At 46.1% G+C, this 26,753-nt stretch overlaps 1 protein-coding gene across 1 annotated transcript in view; it reads right to left on the bottom strand.

Moving 5' to 3' along the window:
- Positions 1 to 978: 978 nt before the first annotated feature.
- LOC117879489 (urea transporter 2-like) overlaps positions 979 to 26,753 on the bottom strand; it is a gene marked incomplete at its 3' end in the record, with an annotated part of 34,909 nt that continues 9,134 nt past the window's right edge. Inside the window, exons 2-11 of the mRNA XM_034774713.1 lie at positions 23,899 to 23,968; positions 21,758 to 21,936; positions 18,947 to 19,106; positions 18,015 to 18,204; positions 14,854 to 14,982; positions 12,107 to 12,299; positions 5,978 to 6,125; positions 4,820 to 4,954; positions 3,131 to 3,180; positions 979 to 1,725 (exon numbers count right to left, since the gene is read on the bottom strand). Of these exons, the coding sequence (XP_034630604.1) occupies positions 979 to 1,725; positions 3,131 to 3,180; positions 4,820 to 4,954; positions 5,978 to 6,125; positions 12,107 to 12,299; positions 14,854 to 14,982; positions 18,015 to 18,204; positions 18,947 to 19,106; positions 21,758 to 21,931 (1,926 nt within the window). The remainder of the gene's footprint in view (positions 1,726 to 3,130; positions 3,181 to 4,819; positions 4,955 to 5,977; positions 6,126 to 12,106; positions 12,300 to 14,853; positions 14,983 to 18,014; positions 18,205 to 18,946; positions 19,107 to 21,757; positions 21,937 to 23,898; positions 23,969 to 26,753) is intronic.

The following is a 26,753-nucleotide window of genomic DNA, read 5'->3' as shown; positions in this document are numbered from 1 at the left end:
CGCCAGTCGGCCCAAGGTATCAGCCTTCACTGTTACGTTTTCAAATACCTTTGTGCTCTCTCCCATGGGGCCCCCTCACACCTGGGAGAAGCTCCTCATAGACACCCACCAAGTGTGGGGGAGCAGGCTCAGCCCAGCAGCAGGATCCAGCGCAGAGGGACTTAGTGTGGGGGGATCCAGGTGGGGGTAACAGAGGTCTCTGTGGGGCAATCTGGGTGCGGGCGGCTCAGTGGGAGATCTGGATGCACAGAAGCTCATTGGTGGGTTCCAGGGGCAGGGGCAGTGGGACTCTGCAGGGGATCCAGGTGAAGGTGTTTGTGGCTCAGTGGGGAGGTCTCGGTCTAGGTGCAGGGGAGGTGGGGTTCATTTGGGTGGGGGTGCAGGTGGTTGAGACTCAGTGGAGAGGGTGTCTGGGGGGGGCTCATCGGAGTGGTACAGATGCAGGGGAGGTGGGGCTTGTCAGGGTGAGGGTTCGATGGGCCTGCTTAACAGGGGAGCCCCAGCTTTTGCCAAGGGGATGCCGCATGCCGGGCTCCAGCTTTCCCCCTACCCCCGCTTGCCCCATCCCCTTCTCTTCCCCATCCCATGCCCCTTCCCCACCGCTCCATCTCCTCCTCATCCCACCCCCTTCCTTCTCCACTGCCTCTTTCCCCCACCCCCCCCTTGCCCCATCCCCTTCTCTTCCCCATCCCATGCCCCTTCCCCACTGCCCCATCTCCTCCCCACTCCACCCCCTTCCTTCCCCCCTGCCCCTGCTTCCCCTATCCCTTTCTCTTCCCCATCCCATGCCCTTCCCCATTGCGCCATCTCTTCCCCACCACACCCCCTTCTTTCCCCACTGCCTCTTTCCCCCTGCCCCTGCTTCCCCTAGCCCCTTCTCTTCCCCATCCCATGCCCCTTCCCCACTGCTCCATCTCCTCCACATCCCACCCCCTTCTTTCCCTCCTGCCTCTTCCCCCCTGCCCCCGCTTCCCCCATCCCTTTCTTTTCCCCATCCCATGCCCCTTCCCCACTGCTCCATCTCCTCCCCAGGCTTGCGGGGCAGGGGGTAAACCGCCACCCAGCACGAGCCAGCGGAGCGGAGCGGGTTGGGACTGGGTCGCTCCACTTCCTGCCACCCGGTGATTGCAGGGTGGGTCTGACCCCGCACTCACGGGGTGGGGGGAAGTGGAGTAACCTGGCCCCTGCCCGCTCTGCTCTGCTCCCCTGGTTCCCAGCCTTGGGACTTGCGGGGTAGGGGGGAACTGCCCCCTGGCACTCACCAGTGGCACGGCTAGGAGCCAGGGGAGTGGAGCGGGCTGGGGCCGGGTCACTCCACTTCCCACCACCTGCTGAGTGCAGGGTGTGCCCAACCCCTGCTGCAGTCCCCCGGGACACATAGCTTAGGGGAGGGGATGGAGTGGGGGTGCGGCTGGTGTGGAGCAAGGCTGGGAAGAGGTGGGGCGGGGGCAGAGCAGGGGCGGAGACAGCTTTCCTGGCTGGCTCAGCTGGCTGGGTGATTGGACTGGCCGGGGCCCCTTCTGAGTCTGGGCACGGCGCCACGGCGCCACTGGCGCCATCGTAAGCCCGGTACTGCTTCTTCATTGTGAGGTAATACTCTCGGTTGGCTTCTGGGTAAGTGACTTTGGCGAGAGGTAACTTGTAGATGGCAGAGATGTTTGTGGTTATTAACAGAAAGGTGAGTGCAGACAAGCAGAAAGGCCAGGTAAACGCTGGTAATCCGAACTGAAAAGAAGAGAATATTCATCATTTTAATCATTCTGGGACCCTCCTTAACTTAATCCTCCAGCCTTAAACATAATTCAAAACTAGGAGGTCTGTGATGAGCCTTCTCAGAGGAGTCTTGTTTCCCAAGTGGGTAGCTGCCTTTTTCCTCTTTACCAAAGCATAGACATTTGCTTGTGGGATGGTAACAACATTATGGGACCAAGTATCAGAGGGGTAGCCGTGTTAGTCTGGATCTGTAAAAAGCAACTGAGAGTCCTGTGGCACCTTTAAGACTAACAGATGTATTGGAGCATAAGCTTTCGTGGGTGAATACCCACTTCGTCAGACGCACGGTATTCACCCACAAAAGCTTATGCTCCAATACATCTGTTAGTCACAGGACTCTCTGTAACATTATGGGACCTGTCACATACGATAAGTATGGGTTGCACAGAGAATGGTGTATGACTAAATCCTTCCCTCAGTCACACCTATGCAACTCCAGTGAGATCAAGTGTGAAGCCAGGCAGAATGTGGCCAGCCGGCTATAGATCTGAATGCAGGAGTAGAAGCCCTGGTTCTTGCACCAACGCCTTTTGGGGACCTGGGCAAGTTGTTGTTGTCATCATCACCATCATGACAAAACCCAAAGGGACCTGGCTTCCTTGCAAATTGAGTGCCATCTGGATCAATCTCTGGCTAGGTCCTTAAGGTGGTCTACCTGGGCAAGTCACTTAGTCCTATATCCTCAAAGGCAGTCAAGTGCCTAACTTGTGTTTGGTGAGCGGTGCCTTAGGGTACGTCCACACTACCCGCCGGATCGGCGGGTAGCGATCGATCTATCGGGGATCAATTTATTGGGTCTCATCTAGACGCGATAAATTGATCCCCGAACGCGCTCCCCGTCGACTCCGGAACTCCACCAGGGAGAGAGGCGGAAGCGGAGTCGACAGGGGAGCCGCGGCCATCGATCCCGTGCTGTGAGGACGGGAGGTAAGTCGATCTAAGATACGTCGACTTCAGCTATGCTATTCTCGTAGCTGAAGTTGCGTATTTTAGATCGATCCCCTCCCAGTGTAGACCAGGCCTTAGTGTCTTCAGCTGTAAAATATGGCTAATGAGCCCTACCTTGCAGAGATATTGAGGGATGATTAGTTCATGTAGGGCCTGCACTTTGAAGATGAAAAGTTCTAAGCTATTTATAAAATATTTTAATGAGCAGTGCAACTGTCCCATGTGGCAAAACCTGTTCCCGCTTTGGTTGGGTTCAGGGATGCCTTCTCAATGGGATGGGATGGCTCTGTATATATAACCTGTTTATACCACACTGGAGATTAGGAAACTAAATAGCGAGGATTTAAATCTGTTTTCAGAAACATATCTCACTTCCCTATTAGTTGGCCCCGAGCTATTAAAAACTTACCACAGAAAACATATTGGCCACAGTTGCTCCCAGATAGGCACAAAAGAACGCTGTGAAAAGACAGACAGACAATTCCTGGTAAATAAGATTACTCACAGCACTGAAGAAACGAGTAAGGACAGCGGTCTTGGGCAAGCCCTGCCACTGCACTTTACAATCCCCTCGTCCTATCATTCATGAGAGCATAAGGATTAGTCTCATTCTGAACTCTCCTTTTCACTAGGGTGACCAGACTGCAAGTGTGAAAAATCGGGACAGGAGGTGGGGGGTAATAGGAGCTTATATAAGAAAAAGACCCAAAAATCGGGACCGTCCCTATAAAATCAGGACATCTGGTCACCCTACTTTTCACAGAGAGTGCGTGCTCCTTCCAACCATGCAAAAGGCACAATAGGTCATGCCCAGCAATAGAAATGAAACAATGAAAAGATCTGATCTACCTGGATTTCAGGAAAGCAGTCCCACATGGGGTATTATTAGTTAAATTGGAGAAGATGGGGATTAATAAGAGAATTGAAAGGTGGGTAAGGAACTGGTTAAATGGGAGTCTACAATGGGTCATGAACTATCAGGCTGGAGGGAGGTTACTAGTGGAGTTCCTCAGGGATCAGCCTTGCCACCAATCTTATTTAACATGTTAATTAATGACCTTGTCTCAGGGTCTCAACTGACCACTGTATTTGGGATCGGGAAGGAATTTTCCCCCAGGTCAGAGACACTGGGGTTTTTTTTCACCTTCCTCCATAGTGTGGGTCACTTGCTGGGTTGAGTTACTGTAAATAGTGGCTTCTCTGTAACTTGAAGTCTTTCAATCAAGATTTCAGGATTTCAGTAACTCATCCAGAGGTTATGGGCCTATTACAGGAGTGGGCGGATGAGGTTCATGAGGTGACCAGGAGGTCAGACTAAATGATCATGACGGCTCCTTCTGGCCTTAAAGTTTACAAGTCTAAGAGTACGACTGTGGAAAGAGAATACTTGGAAATGTGTCTGCTGAAATTGCAAGGATGCACCTTGAAGGCTGGTATGGAAAGCACTGTATCTTTTCTGTCTTTAGACACAACCAGACTATAATGTGAGCCAGTGAAGAAATCAAATCTCATTTATTGAATGAGCAAAGGGTCCATTCTGAAATCTATATGATGCGGATACACTGACACCTGACATGGAATTGCTTTATAAAAGCATTTCGAAAGAACTCTGAGCTAACTCACAATTCCACTCTGCAGTTAAATAGGGATAGTAAGTTGTGCAATGTAGTTTCAGGTAGAGACGGATCTGAAGCAGCCTGGTACTGATCGTCTCCAAAGTTTAGGCATGTCCATATCTGGGGAAATATTTTGGGTCCATCCCTAGTTTCAGCTATACCAGCATGATGTGTTGAAGAGCATTGAACAGGCACATTTTATACATCAAAACATCTATCCATAAGTCACAGAGTCATTAGGTAAACAGCTCTTGAAAGATGTTTCTTTTGGCATGGCTGAAGGAGAATGTATTATTTTTGTTTTGACAGCATAAATTAGAGGGATCAACACCTCTGACGGAAATAATCTTCAGCCTCGCCTAAATTCATCCGCAGACCTAGCTGTGAACTTTGTGGCTTCACGCCTCTCTAGTACAAAAGCCTCCTGTATTTTCGTTTTCAGAAGGAATGACCCCAGAAATGGACACTCATCAGGTACATACCACAGGCAATTGCTAGCAGGTGGGTCTGCCATGTCAGAGCATAGAACATGCCCCCGATAGCGATGCATGCGAGGCAACTGTTGTAATTCCACAAGCCAGCGTAGATATTGCTAAAAGGTGCTGCTAGGCTCAGTGCTGTAAAGGAAGTCAGAAAAATCTCACTGCTGGGCTTAAGGGATAAAAGACACTAAGAACTGGAACGAATCAGACTTGTAAAGGATTAGCAGGTATCACTCCCAGTGGGCCAAGCTCTGATTTCACTCCCACTGGTGTAAATCCACAGTTACTCCACCAAAGCCAGTGGAGTTACTCTGGACTTCCTTGGGGTGACTGAGGACAGAATCCCTGTCTCTATGACATCACTGGAAGTTGATGAATGAAGGCAGATTTGGATTGTGAGGCCCAGATTCACAAAGGTATTTAAGCACCTAACTCCCAGGGGAAGTTAGCTATGTAGGTACCTTTGCGGATCTGGACCTAAATGCTTTCCCAGGAGCCCTACATTTCAGAACCACAGAAATCTCTTGTTCTTTGCACAGCTGGTCAAAAAGGTCGGTCTATTTCTTGAACCTTTTTTTTGGTTTTATTTGAACTATACCACAAAATATATTTCATGTTTTCAATGAAAAATTTCTAAACAAAATTTAAAAAAAAGACATTTGAAAAATTGCGTTTCATTTTGGTGTGTAAAAATCATTTGTGCGCTCTCTCTCTCTCGCTTGCTTTTTTTTTTTTTAACTGTCTGTCCATTGAGAAAGGGGAGAGGAGAAGTGAAAGTGGCTTTCTCCCCTCACTGTTTTTTTTTTTTTTTTTTGAAAACTTGACATTTTTCATCACAAAATCAAAACTTCAACCAAAATGCTTGTTGGAAAAGTTTTCTTTTTTTTGTCAAAAAAAAAAAAAAAAGTTTTGTCAAAAAAAGCCATTTTCCATCAGTAAAACCAAGTATAGATTGCAAATGTTTCCACCGGCTTTAATTATTTTCATATTATNAAAAGTTTTCTTTTTTTTGTCAAAAAAAAAAAAAAAGTTTTGTCAAAAAAGCCATTTTCCATCAGTAAAACCAAGTATAGATTGCAAATGTTTCCACCGGCTTTAATTATTTTCATATTATGTGATCATGTATGACATCTGTAAGAGAGAAATAGTCTGTAATACCTGCCAGCATCCCCACTGCTGATCCGATTGCAGCATGCAAGCAAATGAGAGGAGAGGAGATGAATAAAGCAACCAGGAAGATGCCACCAGTCCAGGGGTTATCACAGCCGTACACCTGGCCGACGCCGACTGGAATGGATTGTAACAGCTACAGACATTTGTAAAGGAGAGGTTAGTATATATTGTTTGCAGTGCTGTTGGTCCCAGAATATAAAAGAGACAAGATGGGTGAGGTAATATCTTTTATTGGACCTACTTCTGAGGTGTTAATGCCCACTTCGTTTTGAATATTTTCTTGCAACATGTGTTAACTTCTTATGTTTAACAATCAGTTCCACTTTGTATTTCGCTTTGACACTTGGGGTACGTCTACACTGCAGTTAAGTGCCCGTGGCTGGCCCAGATCTGATGACTTGGACTAGGGGTGCTTGGGCTATGGGGCTGTATCCTGTGTAGACGTTCAGGCTGGGGCTGGAGTCTGAGCTCGGGGACCCCGCAAATCGGGAGGATCTCAGAGCCCAAATGTCTACCCGGCAATTAAACAGCCCCTCAGCCCGAATCAGCTGACTGGGTCCAGCTGAAGGTGGTTAATTGCAGTGTAGACATACCCGCTGATGACGTTTCCCAGATCTGAGGAAGAGCCCTGTGGTGCTCGAAAGCTTGTCTCTTTCACCAACAGAAATTGGTCCAAAGATATTACCTCACCCATTTTGTCTCTCAGCTTGTTAAAGAGTTTGTTATTTCATTATTCTGAGCATACAAACAAAACCCAAATACATGGGGATTTCCCATAGTAATGACACAGAGATTAGGAGGAGGAAATTCTCACTTCTAGGGCTTTATGCATCTGAGAGGAGGGCATTACTAGTACTTATGGAGCGGAGTAGCAGATAGAGCCCACATTCGTCCCCCCCTCACACTCATTTTGTGTCCCCATGAATCTGCACTGGACTTGTACCCCCACTAATGGAAATGTCCCTGTACAATTTAACAGGGATGAAGCTAATGGGATTCAATAAAAAGCCCTCCAAATACCTATCGAATTTAATAAAAATGCCAACCTGTTTCTATGCAGTGTAGCTGTAGCCAGGTCGGTCCCAGGATCAGGGCCGGCTCCAGCATTTCTGCCGCCCCAAGCAAAAAAAAAAAAAAAAGGGGGGGATTGCGATCGGCGGCAGCAATTGGAAAAAAAAAAAAAGCCGCGATCGGCGGCGGCAGTTCAGTGGCAGGTCCTTCGCTCCTAGAGGGAGTGAGGGACCTGCCGCCCCCCGAATTGCTGCAGGTGCCGCCCCTCTCCCTTGGCCGCCCCAAGCACCTGCTTGTTAAGATGGTGCCCGGAACCGGCCCTGCCCAGGATATTAGAGAGATGCGGTGGGGGAGGAAGAAGCAGCTCTGTGTGGCTGGAAAGCTTGTCTCTCTCACCAACAGAAGTTGGTCCAATAAAAGATATCACCTCACCCACCTTGTCACTCTTAACAACCCGTTAATCGTTAATTTTTTAATCAGCCTACAAAATTCTATAGCCTGGATATAGTTTTGGATCATCCTATAGAATTCAGTAGAAAACACACGTAGAAAATGCATCTATTAAATTCTACAGGGATTTTCCATAAGAAATGGCCACATTCCTGCCCCATCCACTTCCTTTAACCCCTGTGATGAGCCATGTAATTTTTAACCATGATGCACAGAGGATAGGATTTTGACTTTATCTGTGCTGGGTCCTCCTTTATGCATAGATCTTCATAGAGACATAGATTTTAAGACCGGAAGGGATCATTGTATCATCTAGTCTGCTCTCCTCTTTATCACAGACCATAGAATTTCATCCAGTTACTGCTGAATTGAGCACAATAACTTGTGTTTGACTAAAGGCCTCCAGTCTTGATGTGAAGACATCAAGATATGGAGAATCCACCACTTTCCTTATTAGTTTGTTCCAGTAATTAATCAACCTCACTGTTAAGAATTTATACCTTATTTGTAAGTGGAATTTGTCTGGGTTTAACTTCAAGCCATTGATTCCTATTATGCCTTTCTCTGCTAGGTTAAAGAGTCCTTTACTATCTGGTATTTTCTTCCCGTGAAGTGACTCATACACCACGATCAAGCCATCTCTTGATTTTCTTTTTTGATCAGCTAAACCATGGGGGGAAAAACTTTTTTGGCCTGAAGGCCGCATCGGGTTTAGTAAATTGTATGGCGGGTCGGTTAGGGGAGGGGGTCGTGGCCGGCCCCCACCTCCTATCTGCCCCCCCCCCCGACCCCCTCCCCCCCCCAACCCCGCCTGGTCCCTTTGGGACCCCTGCCCCATCCACACCCCCCCGCTCCCTGTCCTCTGACCGCCCCTGGATCCCCACCACCCTATCCAACCCCTCCTCTCATTCCTGACAGTCCCCTGGGACCCCTGACCCATCCACACACCCCTTCTCCCTGTCCTGACTGCTCCTGGAACCCCTGCCCCTGACTGTCCCCCACCACCCCATCCAACCCTCCCTCCTTCCTGACTGCCCCCCGGCACCCCTGCCCCCATTCAGCCCCCCCCCGTTTCCCCCCCGACCACCATCCACATCACCGCCCCCTGACCGCCACCCCAAACTCCTCTGCCCTCTATCCACCCCCCCCACCTCCTTACTGAGCTGCCTGGAGCACCGGTGGCTGGTGGCGCTGGAGCCGTGCCACCCGGCTGGAGCTGGGCCACGCCGCCGCCGCCACCACCATACAGCTCAAAGCACCGTGTGAGGCTGGGCTCTGCAGCTGCACTGCTCCAGGAGCTCGCAGCCCCGCCGCCCAGAGCATTGTGCCGGCGGTGGAGCGAGCGAGTTGAGGCTGCGGGGGAGGGGCGACAGCAGGGGAGGGGCCGGGAGCGAACCTCCCAGGCCAGGAGCTCGGGGGCCAGGCAGGACGGTCCCGCGGGCCAGATTTGGCCTGTGGGCCGTAGTTTGCCCACCCCTGAGCTAAACAGATGGAGCTCCTTAAGTCTCTCACTGCAACTGCTGCTCTCAGTCCTAATGCAACTGCTTCAGTGCATGCTGTGTTGTTGTAGAAAAAGCACCAGAAAGCACCCCCACCGTCCACCAAAAAAAATTCCATATGAAAGTTTATGGGAGAGTTTAGTCAGCGTGAAATCCTGGCAGCAAAGCTGAAGCTTAAACAGTGAAGTATTTCAAAGCCACGTCTCAGACTTTCCCAGTGTTTACTACCAGTCCGTGTTCCATGGCTGCCACCACCTGGATCTCTTGGGGATTTTAAATTTCATCTGATAGCATAGCACCTGATCTAATTCCCATTATAGTCCACGGGAGTCTTTCCATTGACCACAATGAGCGTCGGATCAGGCCCATGGCCCCTGGAGTTGAAGAAGGCTGTTTGTTGTTAGTCTCTCCCTTGCCCTTGCATTTCAGCATTCTTGATCAGCACCTCAACATTGTCTTTGGCCTTTTGTTTCTTCTGCACAGGAGAGAAATTAGCCTAGTGTAAGTAGGCCAAAGCTCCTTCAGACCTCTTGTCAAAGTCAGGCTCTGCAATTTCACACTTATCACCCTTTTCACTTGGTGACAATGCAGTTATTTTGGGAATTCTATTCAGGGCGTGCCAGCGGGCTGACATGCCTGATCGTGACTCTTTGTCACTTACTCGGGTGCCTCTTATTGTCCTGCAGGATTTTTCGCTCTGTGCAAACCTAACCAAGGGATGTGTTAATAAGTAATCCAGAAATGAGCCACATAGATGGTGAGCCTTGCAGGGCCGGTGCAACCACTAGGCGAACTAGGCGACTGCCTAGTGGTTGAGGGCGCCTAAAAGCCCGCTCAGGCGAGGAGGTGGAGTGGAGGTGAGCGGGGGCGGAGAGGGCCACCCGCAGTAACTTGGGGGGGGAAGGGGGCGCACAGGGGAACCGCTCCTCGCCCCAGATCACTTCCACTCTGCCTCCTCTGCTGAGCACACAGTTCCCGCTCTAATTCTCCTCCAATCGGTGCCGCAAGCCTGGGAGGGGAGGAGAATTAGAATTGCACAGGTGTTCTCAGCGGAGATGAGCTGGGGAGGGCTCCCCGGGCGGGATTAGCTGCCGTGGGGGGGGGTGCTCCCCGGGCGGGGTTAGCTGCAGAGGAGGGGTAGCTGCTGCGGGGCGGGGGGAGAGGGCGGCGGGCTCCCCGGGTGGGGGGCAGGCTGGGTTAGCTGCTGTGGCGGGCGGGGTTAGCTGCTGCGGGGGGGGGGGGGGGAGGGGCAGGGTTAGCTGGGTGGTGGGGTGGCGCAAGGTGGAAGTTTCCTTGCACTGGCCCTGGAGCCTTGGTAGTCACTCGTTCAAAAGTACTGACTTTTTCTGCTTCAGTCTGCGGACTTCCTTTTAAGTATTAGATATTGTAAGGTGATGTCTCCAACCTAACATTTTTTTTCATGACTGATATTGTGCTCAGATATCGATAACAGAATAAACTGAAATCTAACGCTTTGGCCTCCCCCACCTCCCCAAAAGGCCTCATTTTAATGAGCATCAGTTCCATGGAAACGGCTCTTTCTGTCAGCAGATAGTTCTTACAGTTTTGGGGTAGCCAGCTGGCATTTCTAGATTATCTCTTTCACCTTTCAAGTTATTCGTAAAGAAGATGTTTCTAATTCTTTCCTTTAATATGAATAAATCTCCACTGAAGCAGGATTTATGTGTTCTCTAATGAAGGTATTTGCCAAATTCTTTGCTGTCATAAATGGGCCTCCTTCCATTCACTTCAAAGGAGTTTTGCTCATTTCCCTCAGCAGAGAATCTGTTCCTTCCTTTGCACCTCAAACTCCCTTTGGAATCAATAGGCATTTGAGGTGTGCAAGGAACGCAGTCTTGGGGGAGGTCACCAGCCACATATAGAGTGCTGTATATACTCGTTCATTAGCCCGTTCGTTTATAAGCCGACCCCCCAAGCTGGTTAGGTAAAAATAGCAAAAACTGTATGACCCTTTCATAAGCCGACCCTATATTTCAGGGGTTGGCAAACTTTGGCTCCTGGCCCATTAGGGTAAGCCTATAGCGGGTCTGGATGTTTTGTTTACCTGAGGCGTTCACAGGCACGGAGCCCCTCAGCTCCCAGTGGCTGCGATTTCCTGTTCCCAGCCAGTGGGAACTTCCCGCAGGGGCTCCATGCCTGCAGACGCTCCAGGTAAACAAAACGACAATGTATTAGATATTCAATTCAATGATTCCATAGAGTTTAAAATCATCAAATTTTGGTGTAGACCATTTATAAGCCAACCCCCGCTCTTTGATGAGGCACTTTTTTACCAAAAATATTTGGCTTATGAACGAGTATATATGGTAACTTTCAGTTTTGACTTGGTTTTATAGCTCTCGTTTGATGATGTGCCCTGTGGAGTTGTACTTTGTTTTATTGCTCTACATATATTTAAAATTCTTGATAGACGCTTATAAATAACATCTATTATCATTGGGGTTTTTTTTCTTTGTTGTTCTCCACTTGGCAAAGGTTGATTTCCTTTTCCTATCTGTCTTAACAAGTTTCAAATGGAAATACCCATTTCTACAAGCTTTTTTTTATACATTGGCATTAATTAATGATGGCAGCACAACTTTGGAAATAGCACTGGTTGGATAATAGTAGAGGGACCACTAGAGTATAAAAGATTGTTTTTGTGTAGGTCCAGCATAAATATTGGCTATAAAAAAATCTGCATGTCTGCCTGTACATGAGTTTCTAATGATCCCATCATGATAGTGTCTGTGCCAATTTCTTAACAGAAAGATGATTTTTAAAAAACTTAATACACTATATTAATTATGTGTGATACAAAGGTGTAATCCCAACATTACAAAAATGTGAATAGAACTATGGAGCCATGACTAGTGTCTCCATGGTAATGGATTATTAGAATCCAGAGAGATTCACTGAGGATTATAACATGTATTTAGGTTCAGTTGTATGTCTAAGATACTTGGAAACTCTAAAATTGAAGTCACCAAAACAGACAGTTGCCATATTAAAGTATTACATATCAGTTACTTGTTACGATGTAAATACAGAATTGTATTATGGGGCTCTGTCTTTGTCATGTAAAATAAAAGGGCATGGCTCTTTATTGGCTTACTGTGTAAGTGGCGTGGAATGTTTCTTTAGTGACTCTTACCTTTGGCACATCAATGTTGGACCAGGTGATATTGGGCACTGATGTTGCAGGTTTAATGAGGACTGTAGGGAAGAAAAGGTTGTAGTGTCCAGTGGCCGCAGAGTATAATGTCACTGCTGCGTTGAAAGGCAGGGTGAAAACAGGAAGATCCCACTTACTGAAGATTGAGCCTAAAGCACTGGAGAAAATGGGGCTGAAAGAGAAAAACAAAATTATCTCATTAGAAGCTTGTGAAGATTAATTCCTCAGATCGTTCAGCCAGGCAAAAACTATCCATTATCCTGACAAATAATTTAGGAAATGCATACTCTTCATGCCTTTTGGTTTTCGTTAGGAACTGTTTGAGTTCCAGAGGTCCTTCTGATACAATCAGATTTATTTTAGGTTATCTTGCAAGTCCCTCATCCCTACTTGTGCATTGCAATCAGCAATACACAGATTTCCTCCCTGCTTTCATTACCCTAAAAATATTTAGGGACAGATCTTCAGTTGGTGTGAACTGATGAAGCTTTATTGACTTCAATGAAGCTGAGTTACACCAGCTGAGGATCTGGCCCTTAATTTAGTAGAGCTAGAGAGGGGCCCAAATCAGACCAGAGCCAAGCCTTGAGCTGGGAGAAAGCTTGGAGTCTATCCAAGCTTATGGGTTGGGACCCTGGATAATTAAAACAATAGAAAAAGCCTATGACCATTTGAGTTACAACAACAAAATTGGTTATAATTCGCCACCTGAGCTTCAGGCAGACAAGAAAATCTATGCGTTTCAGCCCTTTCCAGCAAAATGTCCTGAGTTCAAAAGACTGATTGCCAATCTGCCTGGGCACATCATTGTTTGATAGGCCAGTAAAATATCATTAGTTGTTTTCATGATCATCAATCATCATGGTTAAGGGCAGGTGAGTAGGTTTTGTGCCTGGGCTGGTAAATGTTTATAACATTTTTACAATACTCATTTATACATGTAAAAGAATAAATGAAAAAATTGTGGTTTACAAGGGCAGGGAAATGGTGAAAATAATGTTGCTGTTCACATTACAATGGGCAACTGACATACAGCCCTGTGGCTAACATTTAGGACATTGAATTAATTTCAGTTAAATGTGGAATTTACATGTAAACTGGGAATTTATTTTAGAAAGGATTCATCTAAAATGTATAAAGATAAATGATAGTAAAAAAAATCACAGCTTTAGAAGCCAATACATGTGTGGTATACTCCGGAGGGAATTCTGCATCCCTCCCCCAAAATTCTGCGCACAATATTTTAAAATGGCTGTGGGGAACAGAGGCCACGGGCTGCACAGAGGTGGGAGATCACCCTGCAGCCCCCGGCCCTGGCCCCGGACTTGGCGGTGAGGCTGCACCCGACCCACCAGGTGTGGCTGGGGAGGTTCAGCCTGGCAGGATCCAAGTGTGGAGGGGTTTAGTGGGGGGGGATCCAGGTGTAGGGTGAGAGGGTTCTGTGTAGGGCAATCTGGGTGTGGGCAGCTCAGTGGGTGTTCTGGATGCGGGGGACGGATCTGGATGCACAGGGGGTCGTTGGGGGACAATGGGACTCTGCAGGGGGAGGTGATTGGGGCTCATCGGGGGGTCTGGGTGTGGGGGGATGGGGCTCAGCAGAGGGGGTCTGAGTGTGGGGGATTTAGGGAGGGAGTGGGACTTGGTGGGGTGCGGGTCTGGATGCAGCTGGTTGGGGCTCAGTGGGGTGAGGATCTGGATGGTCCAGGTGCAGGTGGGATGGGGCTCACCAGGATGGATGTTTGAGTGCAGGGAGCTCAGTGGGGGATGTCTGGGTACAGGGGTGGGGGTCCAGATGCAGGGAGGGTGGGGATCAGGGGAGTCCGGGTGAGGAGATGGGGCTTGGCGGGGGGGGGGGGGGGGGGGCAGGGAGGAAGTGGGGTGAGTGGTTGGTGGTGAGGGTTCTGGATGTGGGGGCAGTCAGGCTTGGCAGGAGGTCTAGGTATGGGGGGGATCCAGATGCATAGGGTTTGGGCAGACGGGGGAGCAGCTCCCTGTCCCCATGGCTGAGGAGCGATGGGGGCAGGAAGAGAGAGTGTGTGTGTGTGTGTGTGTGCGTGTGCATGTGCGTGTGTGTGCAGCTTCCTGCAGCCTGAGGAGGTTTCTAGGGGTGGTTCTGACTAGCCCTAGCCGCTCCTTGCAGGGTAAGAGGAGTTATTGCCCAGCGCCGAGTAGGAGCCACCAACCAGGGCGTCCCCACCCCCGCACTACTGCACGATTTACCTCTCTGCCAGCTGCTCCAGATGGCTGACATGACTTGCCTGCACTGCTGGGGAGGGGCGCATGACCGCTCTTGTGGCTTCCCTTTGCTTCCCTGTCAGAAAGTAATTTTTCTGCAGAGAAGCAAAGAAATATGTGGGAGACATGAATTCTAGATGTGCACAAGGCCCAGAATTCCCCCAGGAGTAGTAGTAGCATGATTTCATGAGTGTAAAAATCTATGCAAGACAACATATGACAACCAGTGTCTCAGGAACCAAAGGAATCAGAATCCAAGCACTGATGCACCTCAGTCCCTCTTATTCTCTGCCTGTGGCACATGGGAGTCTAGTCTGTGGGGACTGTAATATTTTGATCTCATTTCAGTTGCTGGGTTTAGTTGGGTGGGTGTTGGTGGTCTATGATATGCAGGAGGTCAGACTAGGTGATGTGGTGATCCCTTCTGCCCTTAAATTCTACGACACAGAACTGTTTAGGCTTTCACAGAAGCCTAAAAGTGTGCAACTTACCATGTCATGGATGTAACAGCAACAGGCAATAGAAGCCACCAATAGAAATCTCCCTTGTCAGAGAATACTGCTATGAGCAGTCCCACCAGGACCCCATTATAGCCATGCAGTCCCGCTGCTATGGATGATCTGTGGGAGAAAGACAATTGACTTGAAGGTTTTGTTGTTGAAATGCATCATCACTTAACTCTGTCCCTTCACCTGGGGTGAATCACTGCTTCCTGTGCTGGAATGTAATTTCCAGGTGTGCTGTGTACCAGTGGGGTGTGTGTGGAGATGCAGGGCAGAAGGGTGTGTGTGATTTCACAGTGGCCCACAGAGACAACGGATTTGAAGATGCCTTCACCACTGCCAGAGAAATGGCAGAAAACTTAGAAGTTGAGCCTATCTTCAAGGAAACTCCTTGGAAGAAGAGACAGTTTGATTATGAGGGCAGAGATGAGATGATGGGAAGCTTGGAAGAAAAATTCAAGAGGGAGCTTTTTTGCTAGCTCATTGACACTGCTCAAGTGTCCATCAAAGAAAGGTTGGGACAACTGAAGCTCCCAAAATGACCTGGGTTTTTTTGTATGACTGTAGTAAGCTACCGGTGGATAGGAAAACACTCTTGAAATATTGTGTGGACCTTCACCGGATGCTGACACATGGGTAATGTTAGGATGTCAATGATAAAGACCTCTATGTCGAATTGGACAACATCTGTCACATTTTGCAACATGGGAAGCACCTTCCACCCCAAGTTCTCCAATTCATTCATGAGGCAGAGCTGAAGGACACTTTTCCTAATGTATGGATAGCTTTGAGGATTCGGCTCACGCTGATGGTCACAGTTGTGAGTGATGAGTGCAGGTTTTAATGAGTCTGAGCTTCGAAAACCTATCTTCGAACGACGATGACGACTGGTGCCTCCCTATATTGGGGGGGCACCAGCTCAAAAGGAGGACACGTGACCACTCCACGGGTCTCCTCCCTGCCCCAACCCCAGCCCGGGACCCTGCACTGTCCCCGCCCCCTCCCCCCTTTCCCACGTTACCTGTGGGGGGGAGGAAGGGGCTCTGTCCTCCTGCTGTGTCAGCTTCCCCCGCCGACCCCCCAGTATGTTCAGTTGCTCTCCCTGGCAGCCTGGCCCAGGCGAGGACCGGGACGGAACTGCTCCCAGTCTCTGCTCTGTGCAGCGTAGCCAGTTGTCTGGGAGACAACCTGGCTGGGGAGGGGCAACAACAGAAACCTGCTCCCTGCCCAGGCTTGGCTTCTTGGGACTTCAGGGGGGCACCAGCTTGCTTGGCCGCTGTCCCCGGAAGCCCAGCCTGGGCAAGGAGCAGCCTGCCGCCACTGCAGCTAAGTACTCTCCTACGTAGCTGCTGTGCTCTGGCCCCACCTCTTCTAAGGCTGTCACCTACCATAACACTATTTAATACCAGTCCACCCAAAGTTGGGGCACAATTCCATTTCTTGATGTTAGCACATTTCCATTATTCTTAAAATTAAAAAGTTTCTATAAGCTTAGAGGAAATACATTTTTGTATTTGCTTATATATGGCAAGAATAAATACAGATTTACAGATCCTAGAGTGCAAATTTATCGTCTTGGGTGACAGGGATAAATCATGCATGCAAATCATGCATCAAAGTCATGAAATGGGCTACAAATGCAATAAAAAATAAGGTATTCAAAAGTTTAACAAATGGAGGGGGAGGGATGCCAACGATGCTCCTCACCTGGGGTGCCATTTGGTATAGGGCTAGCTTTGAGGAGGTGTTGCAAGGGCTTTGGAGGATAGGATGGAAATTCAAAATGATCTGGACAAACTGGAGAAACGGTCTGATGTAAACAGGATGAAATTCAATAAGGACAAATGCACAATACTCCATTTAGGAAGGAACAATCAGTTACACACATACAAAACTGAAAATAACTGCCTAGGAAGGAGTACTGCAGAAAAAGATCTGGGGGTCATAGTGGATCACAAGCTAAATATGAGTCAACAGTGTAACACTTCGTATCATTCTGGGATATATTAGCAGAAATGTTGTAAGCAAGACACGAGAAGTAATTCTTCTGCTCTACTCTGTGCTGAGTAGGCCTCAACTGAAGTATTGTGTCCAGTTCTGGATGCCACATTTCAGGAAAGATGTGGACAAATTGGAGAAAGTCCAGAGAAGAGCAACAAAAATTATTAAAGGTCTAGAAAACGTGACTTATAAGGGAAGACTGAAAAAATTGGGTTTGTTTAGTCTGGAAAAGAGACTACTGAGAGGGAACATGATGATAGTTTTCAAGTACATAAATAGTTGTTACAAGGAGGGAAAATATTTGCTCTCCTTAACCTCTGAGAACAGGCATGGGTGGCGTGTGACCCCCGAATTTGGGGAGGCTGTGTGCAAGCACCAGATGCTTCCTAGAAGTGGGGGGCCATGCCCCCTGCTTTGCCGAGGCCCACACCTGCCTGGACTTCTCTCCCCAAGGCCCCACCTGCGCTCCACCCCCACGAATGCAGATATAAATTGGATATCTGCAGAGCACCAGGGCTTTACTGGGAACTGCTGTCCCTTGTTGTGCTAGTGTGTGCAAGTGGCTCGCACGCTCACGGACAGGACTAGTGCGACCAGGGACAGCTGCTGGTGAGCCTGGTGCCCGTCAGCCACACTGAAGGAGCTGCCGGCACAGGGCACAGGCTCCAGGGAGTGCAGGGGACTGCAGTAGATGACCTCTCGAGGTCCCTATGCATCTATAATTCTATGATAGAGGTAGCCCAGACTACATCAGCAGTGAAGCCATAGCACCATGGGTATGTACTCCAGCAGCTATGGCTTCACTGTTACTGTTACTCTGGCTGGCTAGGCCAAAGTTAGCTCAGGTTGGTCTACTGCAGCGTGCACATATCCTAGCTCCTGGGCTTGTTTGGCCTCAGTTAGGATTTCAGGAGCTCGGTCCTTGAAGGTGTCGGAAAAATGTATTTCTTAGTGAAGACAGCATTCCCCCACGGTTATGTTTCAGAGTATAACAACCTATATAAGAATAGGTTAGGAAGCACTTTTTCTTTCTATTGATCTGTTAAGCTAAGGCAGTACTAGCCACTCAGCACATCAAAGGGCAGATATTTGAACGTGGATCTTATTTCTCACTTATCACAGTATTTTAAATCACCAGACCAACCTACCTGTCTTGATGCAGAAGAAGTGCTATTGATGTTGAGACAACTGTTCCTAAACAGCCTGTGAGCGTCCACCAACGATTCTGGACCAGGAACCCAACAATCATGATAAGCCCACTGAGAGGGTTATTGACGAACATCACCTGGGATATCCCTCGCAGGACCCAGTCGACAAACTGAAATGGGAGTGGTTTACCTGAAAGAGATCACATTGTAAACACTTGGTAAATGAGATGGTCGTCCAGGACGGTTTTCTGGAAACGCACGGAGAAATGCAAGGATGCCACACTGCTTGGCAGCAAAACCAAGGCACGTTATCGACGAGGCTGTAAAACTCGACTCAGATTTTATGATTGCCTGTACAATGGTTTGCAGCTGGAAGACTAATGGAGACGAATAGCGCAGCTGTTAGAGTTTCCTATTCTAAAGCATACAGGGCCAGATTCATACAAACTGGCTTACTTATGATGTCTGCATCTCGGATGGCAGATTAGGTGAGTATCTCGCTGCTGATTTATTGAGCGATCGAAACCCATGGATGAATGATTTAACTTCACATTGGCATTTGGGCATGATAAACATTAGTCTGTGGAAAGAAAGGGGAGCATGATAAGGAACGACCCAACATTGAAATAAACATCCTCTGTTATGCTCACAAGATGAAATTCACTCCTTTGCAGAGGGGCCGGCACATGGGGTGAATTTCCACTTATGCCCCCTCTGGACTTGGCTGGTGGATGAGCTTTGGCTGGCTTTTTGCACAAGGGGGCATTTCCCCTACAATGTAGGAATGGTTCAGTATTATCATTTCTATTCTGCAGTTTATTGAACCAGATCATCCTTGAATTAGTTAACACAGATGGAACACGCTGGTCGCTAATTATTAGCCACAGTGCTTTTCTGATGTACTCTAATTGGCTCAGTTGAAATGGGCTTACCTTGAAGCCAGATTCCAAACTGTTTCATGTCTCCTGTGATATAGCCCACGGCTTTGCAGACTTGCTTCCCACATTTTCTCACTGGAGTCTGGTTTTGTGTCTTCCTTTCCCCTTTCGTTTCTATCTTGACTTCAACATCCTCCATGGGTGCTTTCAGAGCCTTTGAAGGTAGGACCACATGTCCATATTTAATCACTTAAATGAGGTCAAATACAGCAAAGCACAAAAACACAGGTTTAACTTTAAGCATGTGCATAGTCCCTCACACTACTACTCCCTTGCTTAAAGATAAGCTTGTTCTTATATGTTTGTCTGAATTAGGGTCTTAGGTGCAGAGCCTCAAAGATAGGTAGGTGCCTAGTTCCCATGGAGATCAATGGGAGTTAGGCATCTAAATGCCTTTGCGGTTCTGGCCTGAATGCCTGATTTTCAAAAGTGCTCAGCACTTATTTAAGAGACTAGGGGCCTGATCCGAGGCCTGTTGAAGTCATCGGAAAGACCGTATGAATGTAGGATCCTAATCACACACACTTTTTTTGAAAATCTTGTCTTAAGTGCTCAGGGAGCAAATCCCAATTTAGCACCATGAGCTCAAAATCCCCAAAGCTTTCATCGGAATTCACTCACTATTTGGCACGATAGGACCCATCCAGGCCAATTGTTGAGGAAAAGAAGACATTGCAGTGAATGGCAAATTAAAGCTACATCTGTTCTGATTGGTGGACTATTGCCTACACAGGAAGCAAAATGTACTAGGGCACCCCACTGGTAAGACTATGAGTAGATAATTTAAATATGACATTATATTTTACACACAAAGATTATAATAAGTCTATAGCCATTTAGGGCTTAACAATTAACACTATGCTGCACATTAGGGTCACTTGGAGCTTCATGGCGGCAGTAGGGATAGAACTCATGCTCCAAAAGTACAGGCCCTATACTTACACTAAAGGAAAATCTCCCTTAGCTGTAGCAGTTTAGGGCCTATAACACACAGCTGAGCAGTTCTGACTAAGTCTGGAGGAGCACCTGGTTACATGCACACACTGGCCACCAGTTTACTGCCATAGACTATGGCACAACTTTGAAAAAAGTATAAAAATCATTTTTTGCCCAGACATACAAAAATCACTTTATTTTTTGAAAAACCAAAACTATGCTAGTGTAGGTGCGCACCAAAACAAGTGCAGATGTGACCCCTGCCCAGAAGAATGTACAGTCTTACTTCAGGTGCGTGACCCAATAAATAAGGGATATCAACAGACAAGTAAGGGGAGCAAAAAGGAAGAAAACGATGACAATAATAAGATCATGTGGTTACTCAGTGCAGCACGGCCTGTACATACATATCTCCATGGTTCTGTTACTCATTTTTGTTTTTTGTTTAACCTTCCCACCTTCCTCACTTTCCTAGGCATAATCACTGCAACAAATGCTTTGTACTTTTATTATTTTTTAAATCTTTCATTTCAGAATGGGAGTGTACTTGACCACTTCCAGTATAAAAAATCAAGTATCAGAATTTTCCATCCAAGAAAAGTGCTTGTGGGCAACGGTTGAATGTACAGACAAATGACTCAGCATTTAAACAAAAGAATGATTTTTTTTCCTGTTAATTATTATGCAGAAAAAAATTGGCTAATTCATAAAACCAATAGAAAGTGTGTTTTGGGTTTGGCAGAAAAATGTAATATGTATTCAGCGCTTAGCATACCTCACATGCTTCCTTGCATTCTGATTGAGTAACTACGTATTTGTGTACACGATAAGCCTACTGATAGGGTTATTGACGAACATCACCTGGGATGTTCCTTGCAGGACCCAAATGACAAAGTGAAACACGAGCGGTTTATCTGAAAGAGATCATGCTGTAAACACTTGGTAAATGAAATGGTCTGTCCAGGACGGGTTTTTTAAAACACACGGAGAAATACAAAGACGCCACACTGCTTGGCAGCAAAACCGAGGCATGTACCAAAGAGGCTGTAAAACTCAGATTTTATGATTGCCTGTACAATGGTTTGCTGCTGGAGAGCTAACTGAGATGGTTTACATCAAAGTAATTTGGAAATGTTACACAGTAGGGAACATAATGTCCCTACGAAGAAGGGTCTGCATACCTGGTCAGGTAAGTCGTATAGTAGAGATGAAAATAGTACATGCTTAAGGCCGAAATTCAAGACAGCACATAGTTAACTGTCTGTACATGTATGAATCCATTCCTGTTCAGTAAGGAATTTAAGAATGGGCTTATTCCATTGACGCCAAGAAGGGATTTAAGTGTTTTGTTGAATAGGGGCCTAAATTAATCGTGAAATTTAAACTTTATTGGTGCTAACTGTGCAGAACCTGCCCTGTGGTGAAAAATATGATTAGGGCAGCTTTCACTAGTCTCTTCTCTCTGTTCAAAGGAACACTTGCCCTGGGCTATAGATTAATCCTTTAAGCCTCAGTGAGATGCGGAGTTCTAAATGTAAGAGTGTGTGTGTGAACGCCAATAGGGCCTAGTCATTATGTTGTTTACCAGTTCATGTGCTTAAGGGGACAGTCAGTTAATTTAAACACAATTATCTTATGGGACAAATTCTGCTCTCCAGTATGCAGGTATAAATCTGGGGGACTCCACTGAACTGAGTGGAATTGCTCTGGATTTTCATGGACTTAACTGAGAGGAGAAATTGCCCCAGTTCTCTGTGCGGGTAGCGAGGCAAAGTGAGAGGAGAGTGTGACATTTGTTTGGACATGCCCTTCTACTGCCCTGGCCTGAACTTCATCCTCAGAAGAAGGCTGCATTAAAGCTATGCCTACCTGGTCTTCCAGCATCTCCAAAAGCGGCACTCTTGCTGGGAGGTCTGGAGAGTGGGCTGGCCAGAGGTGGTGCTTATACTCAGATTCGTTAGGCCTGTGTCCATCAAGAGGCGAGTCGGCCAAGAATGGCCTACTGGAGATGTCACAAACATCGCTCAGAGAACAGCCGTTCATTCTTCCTAGCGTGTCATGTGTGATAAAGGGCAAGCATAAGGAAATCAGTAGGAAACATGCCCACAGCAGCATGGCATGTAATAGGCAGAGTTCATGATTAATCTCAGGAAGGATCATGGGATTATTAAGGGCCAGATCCTGTTTTCATTGACTTAAATGATGCAGGATCACAGCCTGGCTTCCAAATTTCTGGCTCATCTATCAAAATAGCTATGTAATGTATCCCGGCTTTCTTGCCATGATATTAGTAGTATGCTTGCTGCTGGAGGATGGGAAAATCAGCTTATTTTGCCCAAGAGTCTTGTATGATTTGGTCTTTATATTCTTATAAACAAATACATTAATAAAGAACAAAATGAGCCTCTCTCCTACTCCCTCAGCAACAACCCTGCCCCTACCCAAATGGACAGAGAATTCTGTACAAGCTGCAAGGTGTAAACTAAAATTTGATGACTCCATCTAGTACTCAAAGGAAAGCTAAAGTGAGATCTGACCCATTGAAAAATTGAGGCCGACAGAGTTGGTTTTGAATGTTTTTAATGACATTGCAGACTTACAGCGGTTTTCATTGCAGTCTACGATACTATAAGGTAATGACATGAAATCTTATGTTGAAAAATGTGCTCACAGGGGCACATTCTGATGTAGGTTACATGGGAGTAAATCTAGAGTAAGTCTCTTGAATTCATGGTAGTTACTCAGGCCAGCAGTTCGTCCTTTAATAAATAAATATGCTATTAAAGTAAAATTAACATTGATTTCCACTCTTCTAAAGAGTATTTTAAATTAGAGGTGGGGAGGAACTGGAAAATGTACATCAGAGGACAATTCTGCAGTGACATGTGACTGAAGTAATTGGCTTCAATTTCTTTTGTCTCTCTCTGAGTTCTCATGATTCTGTGAATTTTGTGTGTGTGTGTGCGCTAAGATTCCAGTTAAGGGTTAAATTCTGTTCTTGATTATGTCACCGTAAATCCAGAGTAACTCCATTAGTCTCTATGGATTTACAATGATAATTTATAACATGTGCTCCTTACTGGTTTGGTATGAAACCATTTTAAAAAAAAATCTGCTGGTTGATCTATAGAACCTACAATAAAAGTAGATGAGCTAAGGAATATTCCTGATGTGTATTTTGTGGGAGTTTCATTTTGAACACGATACAACTCCATGTATGGGTCTGCTCCAACTCTTACTTTATACAGCTCAAGAGTGAGAGATAAACACCCAAGAACTGCATTTAGAAAGCGATCAGGATGCAAGGAACTGTCCTGTCAAATTCTGACCTGTCACATCACAGAGTTACTCTATTTACTGCTGATATACACAAAATAGGTGCATTGTTTACATTATACAATAATTCCAACTGCTTTTTTTTTTATTCCCCTTCCCTCGAGAATTTTAAGCTGTTAGGTAAGATATCTCACTGTAGCCTTAAGTAAATTATAGCTTTTAGAAGAACAATACTGTTTAGTTAAAATATTTCATAGTTATAATGAAATAGCCTATTGGAAGAAAAAAACTATATGCATTTCTGATGTACAAAAATTAAGCTACAGCAGTGATTCTTCTGCAGTGAATGAGAAGCCAGTTGATTTTTCTCTCTCATCTATCCAGAGCCAATATGTCTTATAATGGAGCTCTGGGTACTGCATAAATGTATCCTCTCCCCAAATCAAGTTAATTCCATTCTGCTGTACATTGCAACCATAGCATTCTGCTATCACCACACCTACAGTGGTGACCCACTAACGCTGAAGAGTGGTGAAGTGGATGGTGAGGTTTGAATCGTGGAACATCTGGCATGGGCTGTAAATATTATTTCACATGTTAAAATAAAATGGTACATCTAGTAGTCCATTCATTAGAAAATATACATTATGATACACTACTTGTATTTATTTGTATCTACTTGTAGCTGGTAAAGGACCAGAGACTTTCATTAGAATTATTAGCTCAATACTCACAGATAATGCTGATTTCCAACTTCTCTCCTGTGTTTTGGGGGGAGGAGGGAGTTGATCTTCGCCTACGAGTCTGCAGATAGAAAAGTAATCAGGTATTCTCTTCTCTACACTAGAATTTCTCTTGTTGCCAATGTGACCCTGAGGATTTTCAAGTTTCTGTATAATTTTAAGAGGAGTTAAAGCCCCATGTGGTCCATTTTTATTCCAGCATGCAGTTAAATTCATTATATCTCACTTCCTTCAGGATTTTTATTGTGAAAGATTTTGAGCTGGCGTAAATAAATGTAGCTCCATTGACGTTGATTAAGATCTGTTCCCATGTATCTAAGTTCATGTTGCTCAATATTAAGTACAAAATGCATATTTTGTGATGTGCATGCGTGTGCGCACACACACACAATCCCAAATGTTGGCAAGCGTCTAATGCATTTATTATGCTTGCTAGACATGCTCCACTGTGTAGGATAAATGTACAATTAGAAAATTAGAGTTAGCTTATGTTTGGTTAAGAAAATAACGTATTTGCTTTATCATTTATGGTTAGTAGGGAAAAGGCCCCAACCAGCAAGTAAAAGAAAGCCGTGAGAATAATAACTAATATTACTTGGAGTGTGGGAAAGATGTATGATTCCAAAACTAACTAATAAAATAAAAAGCTGCATTAACAAGACAAAGGGAAATTATCTTCAAAGAAACAAGCCCAAAGCAAGCAAGGATGGGGAGAGAAATAAGAAAGGAAGGCCTTGGAGGAAGGGAATTAGCAAGGATTAAACTGCTTCAGACTGGGTTTTTGCTAAAACTAACAAGTTAGCTGAAGAGTATAAAGAGAGCCATAAAACTGTAGGTTCTCGGTCAGACCCTACCTGATCATGCTGGAATATGCCAGAATGAAATAGTCATCCCGAGGTTTGGCCTATTTGTAAGTATACTGCTCACAAATTTAAGAATACTCTGTTACTATATTGGGTGTGGTGACTGATTATTTTTAGGCTGTTAGACATGTTTAGAGCAACTGCATAAAGTACCATTTGGGCTTTGGATTTAATAAAGGAATTTATGGCTAAATTCGTGTTTGGTGATCTCTCATATTATTATTCATTATTCCAACATTTTGGTGATCCATGAAGGGACCGCGGACATGAATTTCAGGTGCTGTAAACCCCCAGAGGGAAGGGGTAGCGATCTATCCTTGGGGGCCAGTATAGAATTCTCTCCTAAAGAGAAATTCAGTAACACCAGGGGAACAGAGGGAGGGACTTTGGCTACCACTGTAAAAGAATGCCTGGCAGAGCATGGCCGAGGTCTGCTGAATGCCATAAAGAGCCCTGCAAAGGTCTGGTGAATGCTGTAAATAGATACATTATTGGCAGAGCACAACAGCGGTCCATTAAATGCCGCTGAAATTTTAAAGAATAAGACCTTTGGGTGACCCTGGAGACAAATATCAATATTGCCTTCTTAAGCAATCTGAAGGTAAAGAAAGCACAGACTAGGTCAGCCGTGTGTCAGGGACTGTACGTGGTGGCTCAGTCTGTCTGGGCAAAGAGCACCACCTTGCCGTATGAGTGCAAAAAAGCCCAGCAATAAGTTCAGTGCCGCTGAGAGAAATCGTCCGGTGACTGTGTGTCTCTGTGGGAGATAAGTAAGTGATTTAAGGAACAAGAGTGAGGAGTTAAAAGGAGCTTTTGCACCAGTTAACACTACAGAGTTTGGAGGGAATTAAAGATTCGGGGTGTGTGGAAAGGGTAGAATGAAAGTGTTAGAAGAAGAAAATGCTTGGTTTGATAATAAAACCTAGTTATGGCAGTACAACTCGGTACAGTCATGCCGGGTGGAGCCCTGGCAGTCAAACAAATTATACGGGAGAGGATTAGAGAGGTTGGGGAGAGGGGGGGTTGGAAATTACTATCACTATGCTTTTGTTCCCAGGAATCTTTACAACTGTTCTGAAGGAAAATGGGGCCTTTTCCGAAAGGAATCAACTGTAAATAAACAACTGTAACTAGAGGCTGCAGGCAGAGAGACAGTCTGATCTGAATCATTTACTATGGACGATTTAGTCAACGTCACTAAAAGGAAATCAGGGTTTTCCATTGGCACTTGACTGACTCTGAATGTACAAGAAGGGCATGTAATCTGGGAATAACTGTGTAAAAATAATTAGAGCAGGGCCAGGGATGTTAAGCAAACTTTTTTTTTTTAAATGTGAAACTATATTTGTGTAAGGTTTTAAGCAGGGCCGACTCCAGGCACTAGCCTGGCAAGCAGGTGCTTGGGGCGGCCGCTCCGGAGAGGGGCGGCACGTCCAGGTATTCGGTGGCAATTCGGCGGACGGTCCCTCACTCCCGCTGGGAGCAAAGGACCTCCCGATGAATTGCCATCGCGATCGCGGCTTTTTTTTTTTTTTTTTTTTCGGCTGCTTGGGGCGGCCAAAACCCTGGAGCCGGCCCTGGTTTTAAGGACCTAAAGCAACACTTCTATTCTATCAAAACCCTATTTGGTATGTTTAAAATGAATTGGCTTTTTAAAAATGCCACTAAAAATCCATTTGCATCTTTCATTCAAAGTTGCAACCCTCATAGACGTTTTTTTGCCAAACACAGGTAGCTAGTGTTGTTTGGCTTTGTTATTTAGCATTTAACCCTTTGGTTATCTCAGTGTTTTTATAAAGTTAATGTCTCGGACATGGCTGTGGCAGGGGCAGCCAGACCCAGGAGAGCGGGGAGAGACTCTGGATCCATTTTCAGTAATAAAACAGCAGTTCCGAGCTGCTGGAGAAGAATGAAAAATTAAAACGACAGTGTCCTTCTGGAGCAATGGCAGGGGTGAGGTACACAAGCGATGCAATTAGGAAC

The sequence above is a fragment of the Trachemys scripta genome, chromosome 6, assembly GCF_013100865.1.
Source record: "Trachemys scripta elegans isolate TJP31775 chromosome 6, CAS_Tse_1.0, whole genome shotgun sequence".
NCBI lineage: Eukaryota > Metazoa > Chordata > Testudines > Emydidae > Trachemys > Trachemys scripta.
This window is presented reverse-complemented; position numbering and strand designations above follow the sequence as displayed.